Source organism: Pterocles gutturalis, unplaced genomic scaffold (genome assembly GCF_000699245.1).
Source record: "Pterocles gutturalis isolate BGI_N339 unplaced genomic scaffold, ASM69924v1 scaffold10509, whole genome shotgun sequence".
In the NCBI taxonomy this organism is placed as follows: domain Eukaryota; kingdom Metazoa; phylum Chordata; class Aves; order Pterocliformes; family Pteroclidae; genus Pterocles; species Pterocles gutturalis.
In genome coordinates, this window is record NW_010135791.1 from 1,516 (window position 1) to 18,801 (window position 17,286).

The 17,286-nt window shown below is 39.0% G+C and overlaps 1 protein-coding gene across 1 annotated transcript in view; it reads right to left on the bottom strand.

The window, feature by feature from the left end:
• Positions 1 to 835: 835 nt before the first annotated feature.
• TG (thyroglobulin) overlaps positions 836 to 17,286 on the bottom strand; it is a gene marked incomplete at its 3' end in the record, with an annotated part of 64,483 nt that continues 48,032 nt past the window's right edge. Inside the window, exons 25-36 of the mRNA XM_010082044.1 lie at positions 15,195 to 15,310; positions 14,456 to 14,564; positions 13,023 to 13,220; positions 10,782 to 10,949; positions 10,122 to 10,187; positions 9,341 to 9,421; positions 7,247 to 7,384; positions 5,955 to 6,131; positions 4,866 to 4,977; positions 4,225 to 4,304; positions 3,479 to 3,622; positions 836 to 901 (exon numbers count right to left, since the gene is read on the bottom strand). Of these exons, the coding sequence (XP_010080346.1) occupies positions 836 to 901; positions 3,479 to 3,622; positions 4,225 to 4,304; positions 4,866 to 4,977; positions 5,955 to 6,131; positions 7,247 to 7,384; positions 9,341 to 9,421; positions 10,122 to 10,187; positions 10,782 to 10,949; positions 13,023 to 13,220; positions 14,456 to 14,564; positions 15,195 to 15,310 (1,455 nt within the window). The remainder of the gene's footprint in view (positions 902 to 3,478; positions 3,623 to 4,224; positions 4,305 to 4,865; positions 4,978 to 5,954; positions 6,132 to 7,246; positions 7,385 to 9,340; positions 9,422 to 10,121; positions 10,188 to 10,781; positions 10,950 to 13,022; positions 13,221 to 14,455; positions 14,565 to 15,194; positions 15,311 to 17,286) is intronic.

A 17,286-nucleotide genomic window follows, 5' to 3' on the forward strand; every position in this document is an offset into this window, starting at 1 on the left:
ACTGAAATGATTTTTTCTTCCCAATGCAAAAAAGTGTGTCATAGAAAGTTACAGCATCTCTTCAAAAGTGGGACCCAACACACATCTCAAATATTACATTTCTTGTGACCCAGTTCTGAATAATCTTTGAGATAATATTCTCACCCTTGCAGGAAACCACAAACAAGAACTAAAGGCAGTACAGTCTATCATTCTTCTGTACCACCAATTATAAAGTAGTATAAACCTGCATTAATTTCTGAAGAAACTGTCCCTTTCATCTTGGTTTTTGGTGAAAATTAGATTTGCTAAATTTGACGTTGCATCTCTATTGGAATTGTTTGTACCTATTTAAAAATTCATTGTCACTCCTCACATTCAGCATGACTGACAGAAACTGCTGGTCATTGTCTAATCTGACACCCCTTGCCATTCTGGAAAGCACCAGATGCTACGAGAAAGGCACCAGAAATGCCACAACAGTGAAAAATCATGCAATTAATGGCTTTTCAGGGGGCTACCCTTGCCACAGCTTTTCTTCCTTGGTCACTGCACTAAACTATGAACTTATATCCATTGAAAGTGATATCCACACCGATAAGTGATAAATTTCTTCATCAATCCTGCCAAATATTTTGCCTCAGTGACCTCTTGTAGCAGTGAGTTTGAGAGATAGTAGGCCAGCATTGTGGATGACAACAATTCTTCCATTTAAATGATACACAATCAATAAAAATGAGTAAACACATGAATGAGTAAACTCATGGGGAACACAGCCATTTCATTATAGTGTGATCTTTTAGCAGTACATACAAGACAGATAATTTTTTTTTTCTTAATGCATGAATACACTTACCATTTTCTGTCTTGAGAGGTAAATGAACAGGTGGACAATAGTTAGGCATGGTGTTCTTCAAGGCAGCTAAAAGCATAAAAAAACCAAAACATTTTAAAATAATTACACTTGAAGGTTTAAAATGTAATCACCATCTCAATATTTCTAGCGTTATTTCTGGGATCTGAATGTTGCATCTTCTCACCACAGACACAGAGAGTAAGGCTGCGAGACTGCTTTGCTATCTGACCCTTTTGGGCTTGTACATGAAACCAGACTTCCCTGAATTTCCATATTTATAAACATTCCTACAAACACTTTTTAGAATGCACTTATTTATGAACAACTCATTTCAGCATTTCGGAGGTTTTTTCCATGCCCCTATCTATATTTGGTTTTCTGTATCACAAGAGACACGAGACTTTCTCTGCTTCCTGATTAGAAAACTGGAATCTCTCAAAAGGAGAATTAGGAACAAGTCAGTTTTTAGCAAGAAGGTTTTCAAATTAAAATTAAAATAATAATTCATATTTTCCACACACAACACTTCCCATTTGCTAACATTTCCTTTAAACATTTGTTAAATAGCAAATAACCTGTGCATTCATATTTTGTAAAACACTTCAGCTAATCAAATCAGTTAAAAATTCTCTACCAAGACAAAATTAACTACCATCCCTACAGAACCTGAAGGCAGATCAGAACTTTATCAGATTATCCAGAACTCTCTTTAAAATGCTTCTATATATTCCTCATTGACTGAATCACAACCATGACTATATATACGAAGTCAAACTGCTAATGAGCAGAGCCGCGTGGGCAAACAGCTCATATGTCAATTTAACATACTATGAAACACAGAGACACAAGTACCTTCCTACAACAGAAGACCGTGGACTAAAACCAAAGACCCTGCCTCATACTAACATCCCACTGCCTATGGTAAATTCCTTCTTCAGACTTCACTGATTTTCCCTTTTAGCTCAGAGCTTTCTTATTTCTCTTCCTGGTTCCCAGACCCCCAGCACACCAGCAAAACTGATACAAGTGTTTGTCTGCAAATATCTCCATTTGCATAAACATCTGTGCCTTGCTGTATGTTATGGTGGAAACACATCTGAAGCTTCCTCACTACATAAGGAAACATCACTGTCCCTCCTAACACTCCCCTCTTTGCATATAACCCAGGTTCCTCTTCATCATCCTGCAGTCCGTGAAGTGAGCAACATCCTTTATTTTTAGTTGGTTCTTTGTCAATGAGAGAAAGAACAACTCCAAGAAGTGGAAGCGTATCTACATCGTCTCTTCTTCACTTTGCCTTTCAACCATTCTTACCCCTGGTTGCCTCCCAGCTCCACCTGCCCAGAGGCTCTTGCCATTGCCTACTTCATCAGGGCTGTTGTTCCCTTGCTCTCAGTGCTAGACCCTCAGCCCATCCCTCACCAAGCCCACACTGGGGATCTGGGAAACCCTATAATCTTCCATGGTGCCCCCTCAACTCCACACTCTATCTCCTCTTTAACAAGGGTTGCCCCACAGAGGGAAAAAATGGATGGTCCAGTAGGTAGAGTGCCAGTATAGGACTTGGAAAAGCTCAGGATCAAGTTCATAGTTCAGATACTTCCTATGTGAATGAGGGTTTTCTTTAAGTTCACCAACAGTGTAAAATGCAGTTGGCTTTACACAGCTTTAACTTATCTTTATATCACATGTGGTGGACAGTGTGTATCCACACTTCACACCTACCCTCCCCACTCAGATATCTCCTCTAGTCTGCAAGAACTAAGGGAGTTTTAAAGCAGGTAAAAGTACTCCTTATTCAGTTTGTTACCCTGATTCTGTCAACATGGTCAGACCTGCCCCCGTGGGGCCTTCTTGTTGCCCTCAGTGGAGTTCAGTAAGGTTCTGCCCGTGTAGACTCAATAACAGGCTATCCTCCCACAAAAGGGTATACAGTCAGTTCAGCATTTCTTTTCCTTATTGTTTCAGCTGTGTTAAACCAAAGCTTCACAAAGTAGAACTAGATCCACCCAAAAGAAGTGTGACAAATGACAAACCCATTGAAATTTTTCAATCGAGTAATGGAGCCTTTGTTTCACTATGGAAAAGAAAATTCACTTTGACTAGGAGTGGTTTTGATTCCTCTTGAGGAAATAACCTCTCATAACTTCTCTTCTGTTTAAACATATGATGGCTTCTTACTGCTTGAAGAATACAGTGCTACCTTGCAATTTGGTCTCGGCCCTTTCTTTACCAAAGCAGCCAAAAGTGAATTTTAAGTTTTGTAAGAAAACCAAACATTTTGAATTTATGTATCCATGCACACTGTTAAACCACAAGCCAAGCAGTGAGAAGCAAAGAATGATATGCTGACCAGGACTGTGCAGAGGGACAAAATATATTTGGATTTCAACACTGGCTGCAAGTCTCCCATACAAGCTAAGAATTTATACATATTTGAGGCATTTATATTCCTTTTCTATTATAATGGAGATTAAATTCCACTTTTCTTTTCCCTTGCATACATTTGTCTGCCTTGTCTATTTGTGATCCTTGCAAATTGATCCTCCATCTGAAAGCTGAAGCTTCTACACATTGAAGCTAAACAATAAGCTTCAATGTGCAGAAACCAGTAAGAAAGGCCACGTGCCCTTCATCACTTACCAGGCTTTTGATACCAGCCAAACGGGTGTATCCTGACTTCAGCATCTGGTGAACTACAATTTGAAACCTGCCAAGCAGTCCTTGTTTCCTCAGCACACATCTGGATTCCTAGGCTGTTCAGAGTCAGGCACACAATCTTTCCACCTGCTAGGGAAATACACAGATACAGAAATGATGAGGAAAATTTTCCTCTTCTATACAGCATTTTGAGGAAAATTAATAAAGCACAGTTCCACTGAGTGTTAAAAGGAATTCCACTGACTTAGAAATCAAAGGACCGTAATGCCTAAACTAAGCCAGGTTTTATTGTTGATAAACCACAATTAATTCAATGTGAGGGAAGGTGGGTAACCAACATTACAACCCACTAAGGTCACTAGGAGTATTTCCACTGAGCGAAGATCAGGACCTCTTCTTTGAGCAAGCAGCCCTTTCTGGTTACTGTAATCCTGGAAATTAAAAATCTGCATGTATGTTGAAACACGGCCCCTACTTACATCAAGATAAAAATTCTGCCTTTCAAAGACCTAGTGTAATTATATCTGCAACTGAAAAAAATTTCTGACATGTGGAGCACGTCATTGGGCTGAACTCCTAGAAATGCTTATAATTACTCAAAAAGGTGTTAAAGAGAGTTGCATAAGATCTGCAAGGGCTTTTAAAGTGGCTTTCACAGAAAAAGGATGGTAAAATTTGTAATAAGGAAGACTAAAATTATTTTTAAAATAAAAATAGTGAAAAATTACCTGATAGCTGAGAGTCATTAAAAAAGCCAAATCCCGTGCAACAGGGGTCAGCATCACACCAACGCTCACACTCAAAAAAGCTGGGAAAGGAATAACAGAATTACTTTTATTATCAGTAGTAATCTGTCTCTGCCATGGAGAAGGGAAGAGAGGACACTGCATAGGAGACAGACACCAAGAACCTGTGGAGATATCTTTCACAATAAGACCACCTCCTGGGTCTTCATACTACATAGACACATCCACACATTTTCCATTTGTAGATTAAATTATGTTTTATCAGTATACATCTACCAGACTACATCTAAAAATTTAGATCGGTATTTTGATATTTGCCCTAAAAATACCAGTTTACATTAATTTGGTGTATTATTGCCAAGAGCAACTGGCCAGCCAGCACTTTAATTGCAGTATAAGTAATAAAAACACATATATATAATTATTAATTATATATGTTACTATTTATAACTCAATTATAAATTTCCTTTAATTCCTGGGTTTTTTTCTTTGTTAAATATTCCCAAATAATGCTTTTCTTGGATGGATCAATATGTTTGATCCCCTTCATCTGTGTAACAGGGCCTTGGTATTCAAGGCATGATTAAACTTCCAGTAAAAACAAAGGAACAGTCATTTCCTACCCATCTGAAACAGCTTTTCTGCTCATGTCAGTCTTATTCCTCACTGAGATCTCAGTTACTTTCTGGAATGGTACACGCATGTAGAAGCTCTTCACAGAACTTTTTAGAGTGACTGAAAGAAAAAAGAAAAACTAAATTGGAAAAATCAGCTTAACCTTGTAATTTACATATACTGGTCAAGTAATCACATGCTAAGGGTAAAGCTTATGTTTCTATGCTACAATGGTCTTGATCCATCAAAAGGCATTTTTATATTTTCACAGTAAATTTGTGACAGTTAAGCCTGAAGATGAACAAAAATCCAATGAGTGAAGGCTCTAAAAACTTAGTGAAGTGTATCACCAAGGAAAGACTTCCAACCCAGGGCTTCTGAGACCTGTATTGATGTAACTCCTTCCTCAAGGTCCAAAAACTGGGAACAACTCCAGATTGGAAGACTCCAGTGTACTCATGCTTTAGTCAACTTGTGCTGCACTTTGAGCTCTCCCAAAAGACACAATTTAATAGTTTAGTTCAGTGGATCTCTACATTTTCACAGTAAAAGTATAGGTTCCTGAATAGTGATAATGGGCTTGTTTTTCCAGCTTCCACACATGAGCCCTATGAGAAAATCATTGAACTTCCCAAGCATTCAAAGAGCACAGGTTAAAATCCATACGTCTATAAATTTGGATTTGCTAAAAAAAAAAAAGAAAATAAAATATTACACTCAATGACTTTCAACTTTTGCATTGTTTAACTACCATGGAAATTTTAATGGTTGAAAATGGGATTGGTGACATCCCAATGACATTTCCATTTCATCCACATTATAAAAAGACCTAAGACCTGGTATACAAATTATCTGAGCTACCCTTGGCCTTTCTGAATTGGGAGTAACTGAGGTGGAGAGTGGAACTCATGGTTAACATCTTCCCATTCTGAATTGAGAATGAAAAACCACACCCAGAACAGCCCGACCTTCCCTTGCCCTATCAAATCTCAGTACTCCTGCATACATTCAGACTTTTTATCTCAGAACCAAGAGCCAAAGCACTAGCTTGCATTATCAAGGTTAGAGCACACATACATCCAAATCCCAAAACTTGCCTATTTTACGATACAACATCTGTGGCTGCCAGGGTAGCACAGTTCGACAGTTTTCTGGTATTTGATCAAAGCTGCCATCACAAATCTGTGCCTCTGGGTAGAGGGTACACACAAAGTATATGTCTGTGGCATTCTGAAGATCTGCCATTCGACAAAACTCATCTTCTTGTGCACAACCTAGGAAGCAAAGTTATGAAGAGTTACAGACACGAGGGTTTCTTCCCCTCTCTAATCCTCTTCATGTCTTCAGCACACTTAAAGCTATCCATCATCAAACTAAAAGTGAAAATTTCAATATTATTCTATTACAGTGCAAGAGAAACAGGTACAGATTCTGTCTCTAGTAACACTGAAGAGCAGGCTTACCTGCAGAGCACAGAAAAGATGCTATACCACAGCTAATTGGAAAGATGTGTTTTGCAGCTGTGACAAGCATTAGCGTAGTGTATTGGTGTCACTCTAACACAGTGATTCATAAAGATCTCGCACTCTTTCTTTTTAGTAAATTTGACACACAGACCGTATAATCATAAAAGAACTCGGCAACAGTCGTGGGTCTCTTACTTTAAAGAATAAAAGGGACAATAAAGTCTACATTGTCTTAGGAAGTTTTTACAAAAAAATATTTCTGAAGTTTTCTTACATCACACAGAAATATAAAAAACTTTTCTAGAATCAACTGTTCAAGCCAGTTGCTTGTAGCAGTTTACACTGAAATTTGCCCCAGGGTAATAAAGCATCTTCAGAAAGGAAAGAAATCTATCAAATCCCTTTCTTAATTACTGTGGCAATGACTTCTGTAAATATATATGTCAATGCTTAATGTTAAACAGGCACAGCTCTGCTGACTTCTTACAGTGATGTCTGTGCACTGTTTAGTACTCTTGATTCTGCCTTCCTTGTAGTCAGAGCTAGAAACTCTTCTCCATTTATCGCATGTGCTTTATCATTAACCCCAAATATCTGTATTTTACCTTCTTCTTCTGCCACTATGCCATCTGTCTATGTGGAGGAGTACATTTCAAGAATAGCAGTGTATTGCCTAAGCTGTGTCTTCTACTTCGCTTGCCTGTAAGAGGGATACCCTGATGACGAACGATGGGTACCCTTTCTGCCAGAGTAGATGATTATAAAGAAGAAACAGGTGGTCCCATTAGCAACTTCTATGAAAACTTTGTGGGTTTTCACAAAAAATCTCTAAATCCAGAGTTTCTACTCATCACGATTATAATGCCTACTCAAAGATTTAAATTATTATTCCCTACAGAATAACAGTGTCCAAGATGTCTTACGTGTGAGACACCAAAGCACAGCTTCCTCTGCTGAGTACATTTGTCTGAAGATCCAGTGTTGCTGGTAAGGGAGAGAATAGTTCTGGTCACTTTGTATCCGGCTGTTGTCCATTAGGTAGAAAAGATCCTTTGTGAAATCTGAGATTCAAACAAAGAAACAAACAAACAAATCACTCAAACCCACAAAAACTTAACTATGAGCTGGAATAAATTTAATTTATTTATAAAATTCTGCCTTTCACGCTAAAACAGCTGTGGCCATTTTGTAGGGCTAACATACACCAAAGGCTGCTTTTAATAACAGAATTGTCCATCCATGGTTATTGATGTTTGTGTTGGCAATGTCGCCTCGCCAAGCTGCACTGCACAACACTGCGTGGTCAGGCTATTTCCACACCCAAAAATTAGAAGAAAATCACAGGTCCTAGAAATAAGAAGGTTCTCTCTACTCTGTCAACACATCAGCCAAACAGTGAAGTATGATGCCTCAGAGGATGTTTACAATTCCTGATTTTGTTTATCTAATTTGAATGGAAGGTAAGCTAAAATGCCTGTTTAGCTAGTGGTGCTCCTGTACAATTAGTCATATCTTAAAGTCTATACTTAAAAATGAGAAAAAACTACACTTACTATGTGGGGTGAAATTCTCTTGTGTTTACTTGCCAAGGCATGAGTGCAGCCCTCAGGGTTCCCCATTTACCTTGCTGGGGCTGATGATATCATTAAAACCTGAAGTTATGCAAGGAATGCAGCTTCGTCCTGCATCCCTTACTCTTAGTCATGACACAAACTGTTTCCAGAGAAACTGAAAGCTGAAGTTAAGTCTTGAGAGGTAACAAGATTTATAAGTCACCTTTTTAGAGAAGTTATGGATACATCTGGGAAAATTACGTGATGATCCTTAAAGCACATAACATATGTTTGCTATTTTCTGATAGAACATTGAAAGCTATTGTGTACTCCCGGCACATGAGTGGGTGTTTCAGCATTTCAGCTGCAATCATCAGCATGCCTTGACTTTCCTATACTGATTTTCGTCCAGCTATTTCAGTACAGTAAGATTAAATAACAGAATCTCTCACAATGCTCGACTAACCGGGGATGAGACCTGCTGATGGCATTTGATAAACAAAAGGTGTTTATGAAGAAATTTGCAAGAGATCAGTGAAGTGTGTCCATTTCTTTCAATATTTTACTTGGGCTCTTATTTAAAGGGATTAACTTGAAAACAGCCGGAAATAGCTGTGATTGTTTCAGAGGGAGCTCAGGATATATAAAAAAAACTGCATACATGTCTAAAGATCACAGGCAGGTGACAGAAAGGAGTTATTTAATGTGGTCTGTGGAAGTGCAAACTAGGAGAAATAAGGTTAAATGATTGAAATAAGTCTTAAGAGTTTTAAGAAAACTTTAACATTGAGAGGTGTAAAAGCTTCCTAAGGGAATATAAGGAAACTGCTGTATTTTGGATTAATCAGACCAGGCTGACTATCGTGCTGAAGGCCCAAAGAAAATATAGTAACTGAATACAAACTATTTTGGATATATAAATGACATAGTGTAATGAAGAACAGACCCTGGAATAACAAAGGAGCTAGAGAACTTCACAGGTCCCTCACTTTCATCATGCATGGAAGAAACACTTGTGATTGCAGCTTCATCCTGAGTTCCTCTAAGCATCACGTTTACAGTCATATTGTCAGTAACAAGGAATATGCCCAGGCACCCAAGCTAAGGATTTGATTCCTGGGTTTATGTGAGATTTCTTCTCAGCCACATAATATTTTCTGGATCTTTATAGTTCAGTAAGTCTGAAAGAGCAAGCTTTCACAGAACATTTTAACACTTTCATTTCCAGCCTGGCCTGGGAAAGTGAAAACCAGAAAGACAGGAGGTACTTCCAGGAGGCTTACATTTTTAACACCTTTCTCAAAACCTGTATCGTATTCCCTACCTAAGAGAAATCCTCCGGACTTCACAATATGTACACCGTTACAATACATATATGGCAGTATATATGATATTTTCTGGTTAAATTCTGCACTTCCCTCTACTATCTTCTGCTGTCTCCTCTGTCCACCCTTACTATAATACCTGATAACGGTAGTTCATTCACTGTCTTCAAAGCAGTAGCATCACAAGCAGAGGTCTTAGTCCGCGTGAGCATATCCGAGCCTGGAATTAAAGAGCATGGTAATTCCACTTATCTTTCATCCACTAGACAAGCACACATCCTCAGTTCCCTAAATTTAGCAAACATTTTAAAGTGCAGCATTTAAGAAAACTCCTTAGATAGTTCCAGGAACTGATGAATCAAAAATTACTAAGATCATCTATGTATAGCTCTATAGGAAAAACCTAAAAGAAAACACGGTGTTTTCAGGATAACAGCAAATGCCACATCCACAATAACAATGCATTCAGCACAAGTGCTCTGGTTGCTATGTATATTTATAAAGCAGTATCACAAATCATTTATACAGGTCCTGCTATGTATGTTGCAACATTCATGTATGTCTTTTTTAAGTTTACTTTCTGGTTATCATGCTGATAAAAATAACCCCTCTAGTTATGTATAAAGTGACAAATGGTTATGGTACATGGACACTGATGGGACAAAAGCAAGTGTCTCCTTGATATGATTTTTCACAGGTATTAAAAAGCATATTCTCAGACACAAGAGTTTACATAAATTTCATTAAACCAAGAGTAGTAGAATTATTCCAGATTACACCCACCTCTACCAGAAAAGACTTTCTAGTAGTGTCTCAACTTGGACAGTATAAAACAAAGTGAGAATGACATTATAGAACGCATCTGCCACCACCTATAGGTCATCATAAGCTTTTATAACAACTTCTGTGAGATAACTCACCTCTCCACAGATAAACTTGCTGAAAGGTAGTAAAATTTCTTGCTGCCTCTTCTGCCAACTTAGAAGCTAATAAAGAAAAAAGTTTGTTAGAATAGCTGTTCAAATTAAACAGGCTCAGAAATTGTATTAAAAACACATCACTAGACTGTGCATCACCTTATCTACAAGACCCTAAGGAAGAAGGACACAGGTTTCCTGGTGCTAGTCTGGGTCAAGGGTGCCAAGGGTTTACCCTGTTCTCCATCATTACTTTTTCTGTGCAGCTCTGGGCATCTCTGGTTTTCTCTTTGCTCCAGAGTTTACCCTTCTTTCAGATTATTGGTTTGAATCTGTCTGAATTAAATACTGGAAGTATTACAGGGTAACATACTAAACACCCAACACATTTTTGACTTTCATTAACGCTCACACAGTAAAACATGAGAGGTCCATCCCAACACATTTTTGACTTTCATTAATGCTCACACAGTAAAACATGAGAGGTCCATCTATCTAATAATGCACCCAAGTAGGAAAATTTTATTCTCTTGTGATTGTACAGATAGATATTTACTCGAGAAAAAAAACCACTGAAGTACAAGAGCAGGCTGGTGAGAAAAGGCAGAGTGTGTACAAGAATTAGAGAAAAATAATGTAAACTGAAATAATTCATTGACATACTTCCACTGAACACTTGCCCTCCCAGGGTGAAGGAAAAAATCTTCTCTTTTTCATCATAGGTCACACCTTTACATATCCCATCCATGACAGACTTTGGTGCTGGGCTCCTGCCATTTGCATTGCAGATCAGCACGTCTGGGTAGCTCATCAAACTGCACAAAATGGTGCCTAGGTTCAGGCAAAGAGAAGGTTGCATCACTCCAATAATGCTTGCACCCACAACTTTTCCCAAGCATCCCAATGCTCTCTCTAAATGCCAGTTGAACCTGTGTCACTGAGACAGATACCCTTTAGTATTGCTACTCCACCCCCCCCCCCCAAAAAAAAAAAAGAAAAAAAAAAGAAGAAAAAAGGAAAAAGGAAAAAAAAAGGATAAAGGAAAAATAAAAAAGGAAAAAAAGAAAAAATAAAAAGAAGAAAAATCAGAGCTATACATTCAAATTGGAGTACTAAGGTTAGCTATACATACCTAAACCAAACATTTGCAGCCTGCTTTTCAGAGATTTGAAGCACATACTATTCCCACCTAATAAAATATTACTATTATCTGATAATATCCAACAGTGTTCTCAGCACTTCATAGCACCAAGGAGACATATTCAATCCTTTGGCGGTCCTACAACCTCAGGGGCTGAACCAAGAAAGCACTTATATTTTTACTGGGATGGTTTCCTGGACTGGTGCCCGATTTCAGTCAGCCCATGCCTGAGTCTCCCCCAGAATCACAGCATGAGTCAGGGGACCAGCACGCTTAAGGCCAGGTGTTCTGGCATCAGTCTCTTACCATAACGTCTAGACAATACTCAGCTCTTGCTTTGTACTTACTGTCACAGCTGAGGCATTTCTATGGTTTTACAATGCCCTCTCTGATTTTTTTTTTTAATGTACTGGTACATGAGATATTGAATGTGCTACCTTTTTTCTTTTGTTTTTTTCCTTTTTTTGACAAAATGCTGGTCCAGGTAGTGCATTTACCTGTATTATTGATCCAAATAGGTCACCCCAACTAAACACAGAAATCTACAACATTCATCTTCTCCACACCTCTTTCTACATACGGGGAATTCAAAAATTTGATGGTAAGTGTAGATAGATATTGACTTTACAAGATCACCTATAACATTTTGTTGCCAAAAAATATAAGATGCCAAAACTGAAAATAATTTATTGGAAACATTTGCTTGAAAACTTCCACAGAAAAAGTTTTTCAAATGCAGGATCATCTTCCACTCAAAACTAGAGAAGTGCTTGCCACACAGCAGCCAGTAGCACATGCCTGCATTTGTAACAGCTCGTCTTTAAAAACTTCAGACATTTCAATTAGAACTTCACTTTCTCTATAAGAAATGCACTTCCAGCAGGAAAGCTGATCCCATGCAAGCTTGAAAAGAAACTACAAAAAGCAGGCACTGACATTAAGTACTTGAATTTGCTGGCAGAAATCTGCCCTCTGCCTAAGTCCCACCTCTGCCAGACTCTGTCCATCTCACTCTCACTTCTCTCCTACCTAGACACTCAGATTTGGGAGATTATAGCATTCTGGCATGCAGTAACACAACATAATACCCTGTTTAACATCCTATTTTCCTGCTCCAAAAAGGGAGTTGATTTACATTTGCCCTACAAGCTCTCTGGAGGCACATCTTAATTCCCCCATCACTGTAAAGGCACCAACTTCTGGCAACTAAGCTGCGCTATGTAAGGAGACAGGCTGTTTCAGAATGATTTATCTCATATGGATGCAGATGTCTAAAACAGGTCAAAATAATTATGTTTTTAAAAATGTCCATTTCTCTCCAAGAGCAGTTTGCTATCTCAGGTCTTTATCTCTATTGCTCCAGGCCAAGTCTGGGGCATCACTCACATTGTGCCTGCACTGAAAAATGTCAGTGACACAGAGGCAGGCTGTTGACACCCTGGTATGATGTAGAGGCAGGTGTACTGTGTCCAAAAATGAGTTCTTCTATGGTTTTCATAGAACAGAATGATTAGAGTTGGAAGGGACCTTAAAGATGATGGAGTTCCCACCTCCCACTAGCCTAGGTTGCTCAAAGCCTCATCCAGCCTGGCCTTGAACACCTCCAGGGATGGGGCATCCACAGCTTCTCTGGGCAACCTGTTCCAGTGCCTCACCACCCTCACAGGAAAAAAATTCTTTCTTATATCCAATCTAAATCTACCCTCTTCCAGTTACTGTACTCTTTCCACTGTAGAAGTTTTTATTTTGCAGTTAGACAGTACCTCCGTTAAGTGCAATCTGGCTCAAGATGAAGCCGTCACAGCAAGAGTCCCTGCTGCAAGTCTGCCGACAGAAGAGCTGAGCGTCAGTCAGAGATGTGCTAGCTGCTGAGAGCACCACAGAGCCATACACGCCAGACAGCACATTCTGAAAACTGGTCTTTTCAAAGGTCTTGAGTCCAGATGAGTTAAATTCTTGTCCTGGGTAGACAGAATAGGAAAGATATGTTCAAAAGAACTCAAGAGGATGCTTTTGGGTTGCCTGCAGACTGGAGCTGGTTGATAGTTTTATGATAAAAACTCAACTTCAAAGGTCCTTTTCTGGACTTTGAGTTAGAAATCCAAGATAAGATCACCAAATGGTTTGGTGCAATTATACCAGGGTAGCTGGTCAGAATGTCCTTCCAGGGTAGGAAAAACAGCCCGCTGTGCCAGCAAAGGGCTCCTAAATTGATGTATACAGTAAGGTTGGTAATACTCACTTTCAAGCACTATATTAACAACTCCAAGGTATAAATTAAATAAACTTATCTGGTTAAAAAAGTAAAATGTGTAATTTGGCCAGCATAGATGCATCTGTAATTAGGGCTTCTGCTGACTAGCCACATATCTATGAGGACATGATTAATTTTACCCCGGATCTAATTAGCAATATCAACAGATATCGAGACAAGACTTGATACCAAGAGATTACATTGATTTTAAAAAGCTTAAGGGACTTGACTTTTTTTTCAGGTAAGACTTAGCTCTTTATTTTTATTATTATTAATAAATGGTGACTCAGGATTGGACAGAAATGAAGAAGAACAGTGAGAGCAGAGAGTTTTGACTCAAACCCTGTAGCATTCTGCATTTGGTTGTTTGGTTTCAAATTTGGCATGAGGCTTAAAGTTGGACACACATTAGATGGGACATGCAGTGGCATCAATCACACTTAGGTGAAAATGAATGTGTCTTTTATATTCATTAGTTCAGCTAAATCACTCTGGGATTCACTGGAGAGTATGGTATTTCTCAGTCGGTATATTAGTAGGACAATTCACAGTAAAAATTAACCTAAACTGTTAAACTATGATGTACAAGTTGGTCATTAATAGTGCCTTATATAGTCAAGTAACAAACTGTTCAATAAAGACAAATCATAGTACAACAGAACAGAGTAAAACATTGAAAAGAAATAGAAATTCTGTGGTACTATCTGCTGGAGAGAGACACCAAAAGGGCCTAGAAAAGCTGTATTCCTGATTTCTAGGGAACCAGCCATGAAGGGAAAATTTGCTGAGGTATCTGGGCTATCACTAAATGTTAAGCACTGAAACATATTACATCTTCTGGAAAAAAGATGCCCTGCTAGATTTAGTTATGATCCTACATAGAAATAACTACAAGGCTGAGGACAGTATTCCACCATCAGATGAGTGATTTGCATCTGGTACCTCTCTTCAAATAGACCATCACGGCATCTCCTTCTGGATTCCTGATATGAAGCAGGCAGCTGAGATGACTGACGCTAGTGGCCGTGGGGTTCCCCAAAGCACCTTGCACCTGAGACAGAAAATAGGCGTGCACAATAAATACAACCTAATTGATTTCCTCTCCTAAAATACATTTTCCTTATTCAGAAATTCAAGGGAAGGAATTAACGCATATGGTTTAAAACCACCACAGCTCCACGTGGCCCAGTGTGGCCATCTTTTACTCCATAAAATGGAGATCTTAACTCCTCAATACCTCATTGATGTGTTTAAATATGGTGAATAGGAAACTGTTACAGTGCTGAAGAGCACACCCTCCAAACCCTCTGCTAGAGGAAGGGACTAAGAAATGATGACTGTTTCAGGTGACCTGATAACCAGCCTGGACACTTCTAGTTTGGACTATCCAGAGGAACTTCCCTTTCAAGTTAATTGATTTCCAGACTGTGGGAGCTCAGCATGTTTTAAGAACAAAAGTGCTGTGTGATGTTTCAACCAAACACTGAGGCATTCAGATGTCAGTTTTGGGAACATTTGGGTATAGTGTCTTTACCAACCTGCAGGAATTTATTACTGCCATAGTGAAAAGCAATATCCAAGGAGTCAGGTAACAGCCTGACTTTGTTCTGTGATGTCTTCTACTTATATTGACCCTACAGTATTATTATAAACACATATTTTTAACTATGATCATTTTTACCAATCCGGAGGTGGTGCAGTTGAAGTTGACTTCAGCAGCATTGTATAATTCGCACAGAACTTCAGCACCAGCAATGGTTACAGTGGCAAAACCACATGCTTCTTCCCTCTCACAGTCTGAAACACAGAAATGAAACCTTAGGTTTCCTATCATTTCATGTGCAAAATTTCTGCTACAAACTCCACTGTTTACTGCCATTTACCTAGTTTTTCATACCTCTATCAGACTGCAAACACACAAATTACATTAGCCAGATGACCTTTAGTATTCAACCATTTTAGTATAGAGGGTTAGTTTTTAAATTAACTTAATGCCAAGAGCTGTTTGGACATTCATGACCTGATGATACAAACAGATGAGTTAGGTCTAACCACCCACCCAAATACCTAATGTCTGCTGGACAATTTTGCCTGAGGAAAAATTTTGCCTCCTGGTTCTAGGAGCAGAGCTCTGGGAGTGAGTTAGTGGTGAGTGGTAAGGGCAGGAGGACCTTCAGCCACTACTAAATCTGGAGGGGGTGGCTGCTTGCCCACTTACACTGGCCAGGTGATTTCTGCAGAGGTGGCTAGAACAATTGAAGAATTTGCTGTTTCCCTCCTTCCTATCACTCTGATATTTGTCACAACCTGTTTGCTATGGGATTACTGTATCAGGCAGATGTGATGTGCTGGTAAAGTGGTTCAATGTTTCCAAGTGTCTTTAGTATAAAATCAACCAGCTCAGAACAGAACATCATCAGAAACATAAGCTAAGCTCTCTGAACTTGTTGGGAAACAGAGAGGGAAGGGTTAACCCTTACTCTTCAGTGAGCACCTCAACAGTAATATTTTGTAGTAGTGCTGTCACTTGACAGTAGATGGAACTGATAATGAAAATACAGGCTATGTGCACTCAAGTCATACCGCTTGTCAAAAGAGCACCTTTTCCTCCCTAAGTTCATCCCCACAATCCTCTCAGCTCAGTGTCTTGGTTTTAAGGTCTCCAGTTTCAGAGGAAGGTGCACGAAACCTAGCAGCGCACAGCTAGGGGATGATCTGGTGCAGGAAAATCATTCTAGTAACACATTTAAGGCTTTGCAGACTCATCTCTTAGCATGAGATGATGGCTCCTGCTAGACCAGGATATGTGACATAAAGCCACTGACTTTGTCAGACTTCAGTGATGTCTGCCCTACAAAGAGGCCACCTGTGTTATTACTGCCAGGGTGTTTTTATTTTGAATGTTACCCCTCTGCCTCTCTTCACAAGCCTGAGCATTATGAGACACAAGGCAAGGCATTGATTCAAAGCATCCTAAAAGCAGTGCAGTGATCCCCCTTGGTTTTAGATTACTTAGAATTAATATAAACCAGCAAACATGACGTATTCAGATGTAATATAGTATATACACACTGTAAAACTTGGCACAGGAATATCTCTTATAATATCATTCTGATGCAAGCAAGGATGATTATTCCTCTTTTATGTGCCAATTAAGTAATTTGGAAAGAGGTGACAGCTTGGTTTTCACATGTCCTGAACATCTAATCCTCCTTTGGTCTGCACATCTGAAAAGTCTGATGAATGTTTCCTGGTCAGAATCTGAGCTCTCATCCATGTTGTATACTATACCAACTGGCTTTAAACTCAGATGACCTGTCTAACATGGTACATAAAATCAGAAGACTTCTTTCCGAAAAAAAAGACTAATCTTGTCCCTGAACCTAGGTCTCCAAAAGTTGCAAATATCTTCCAGTGAGTTGGTGCTGAACTCCAAAACATATAACTCACCTAGGAACTTAACTATAAGCTCATCATATGAAGAGATTATTATTTTCCACAATGATTGGTGTTGTCTCTATAGATTTTCTAAGACTTTTCCTCACCTGAAATACACTGAAAATCTGGACTTTGCAGGTCTCCCCGAAATGACTGAGACCGAAGAATTTGAGGTTCTTCTGACCCATAAATCAGTCTGGAGGCAGGAACTCTATCAAATTTTCTAAGCACTGAAAAAAAAAAAAAACACCCAACACCAAAACAGTGAGGTACTATTATCAGTTCCCCTGCTGCAGAGAGACAAAGAAATTAAAATTCACAAATTCTGTAGGGAA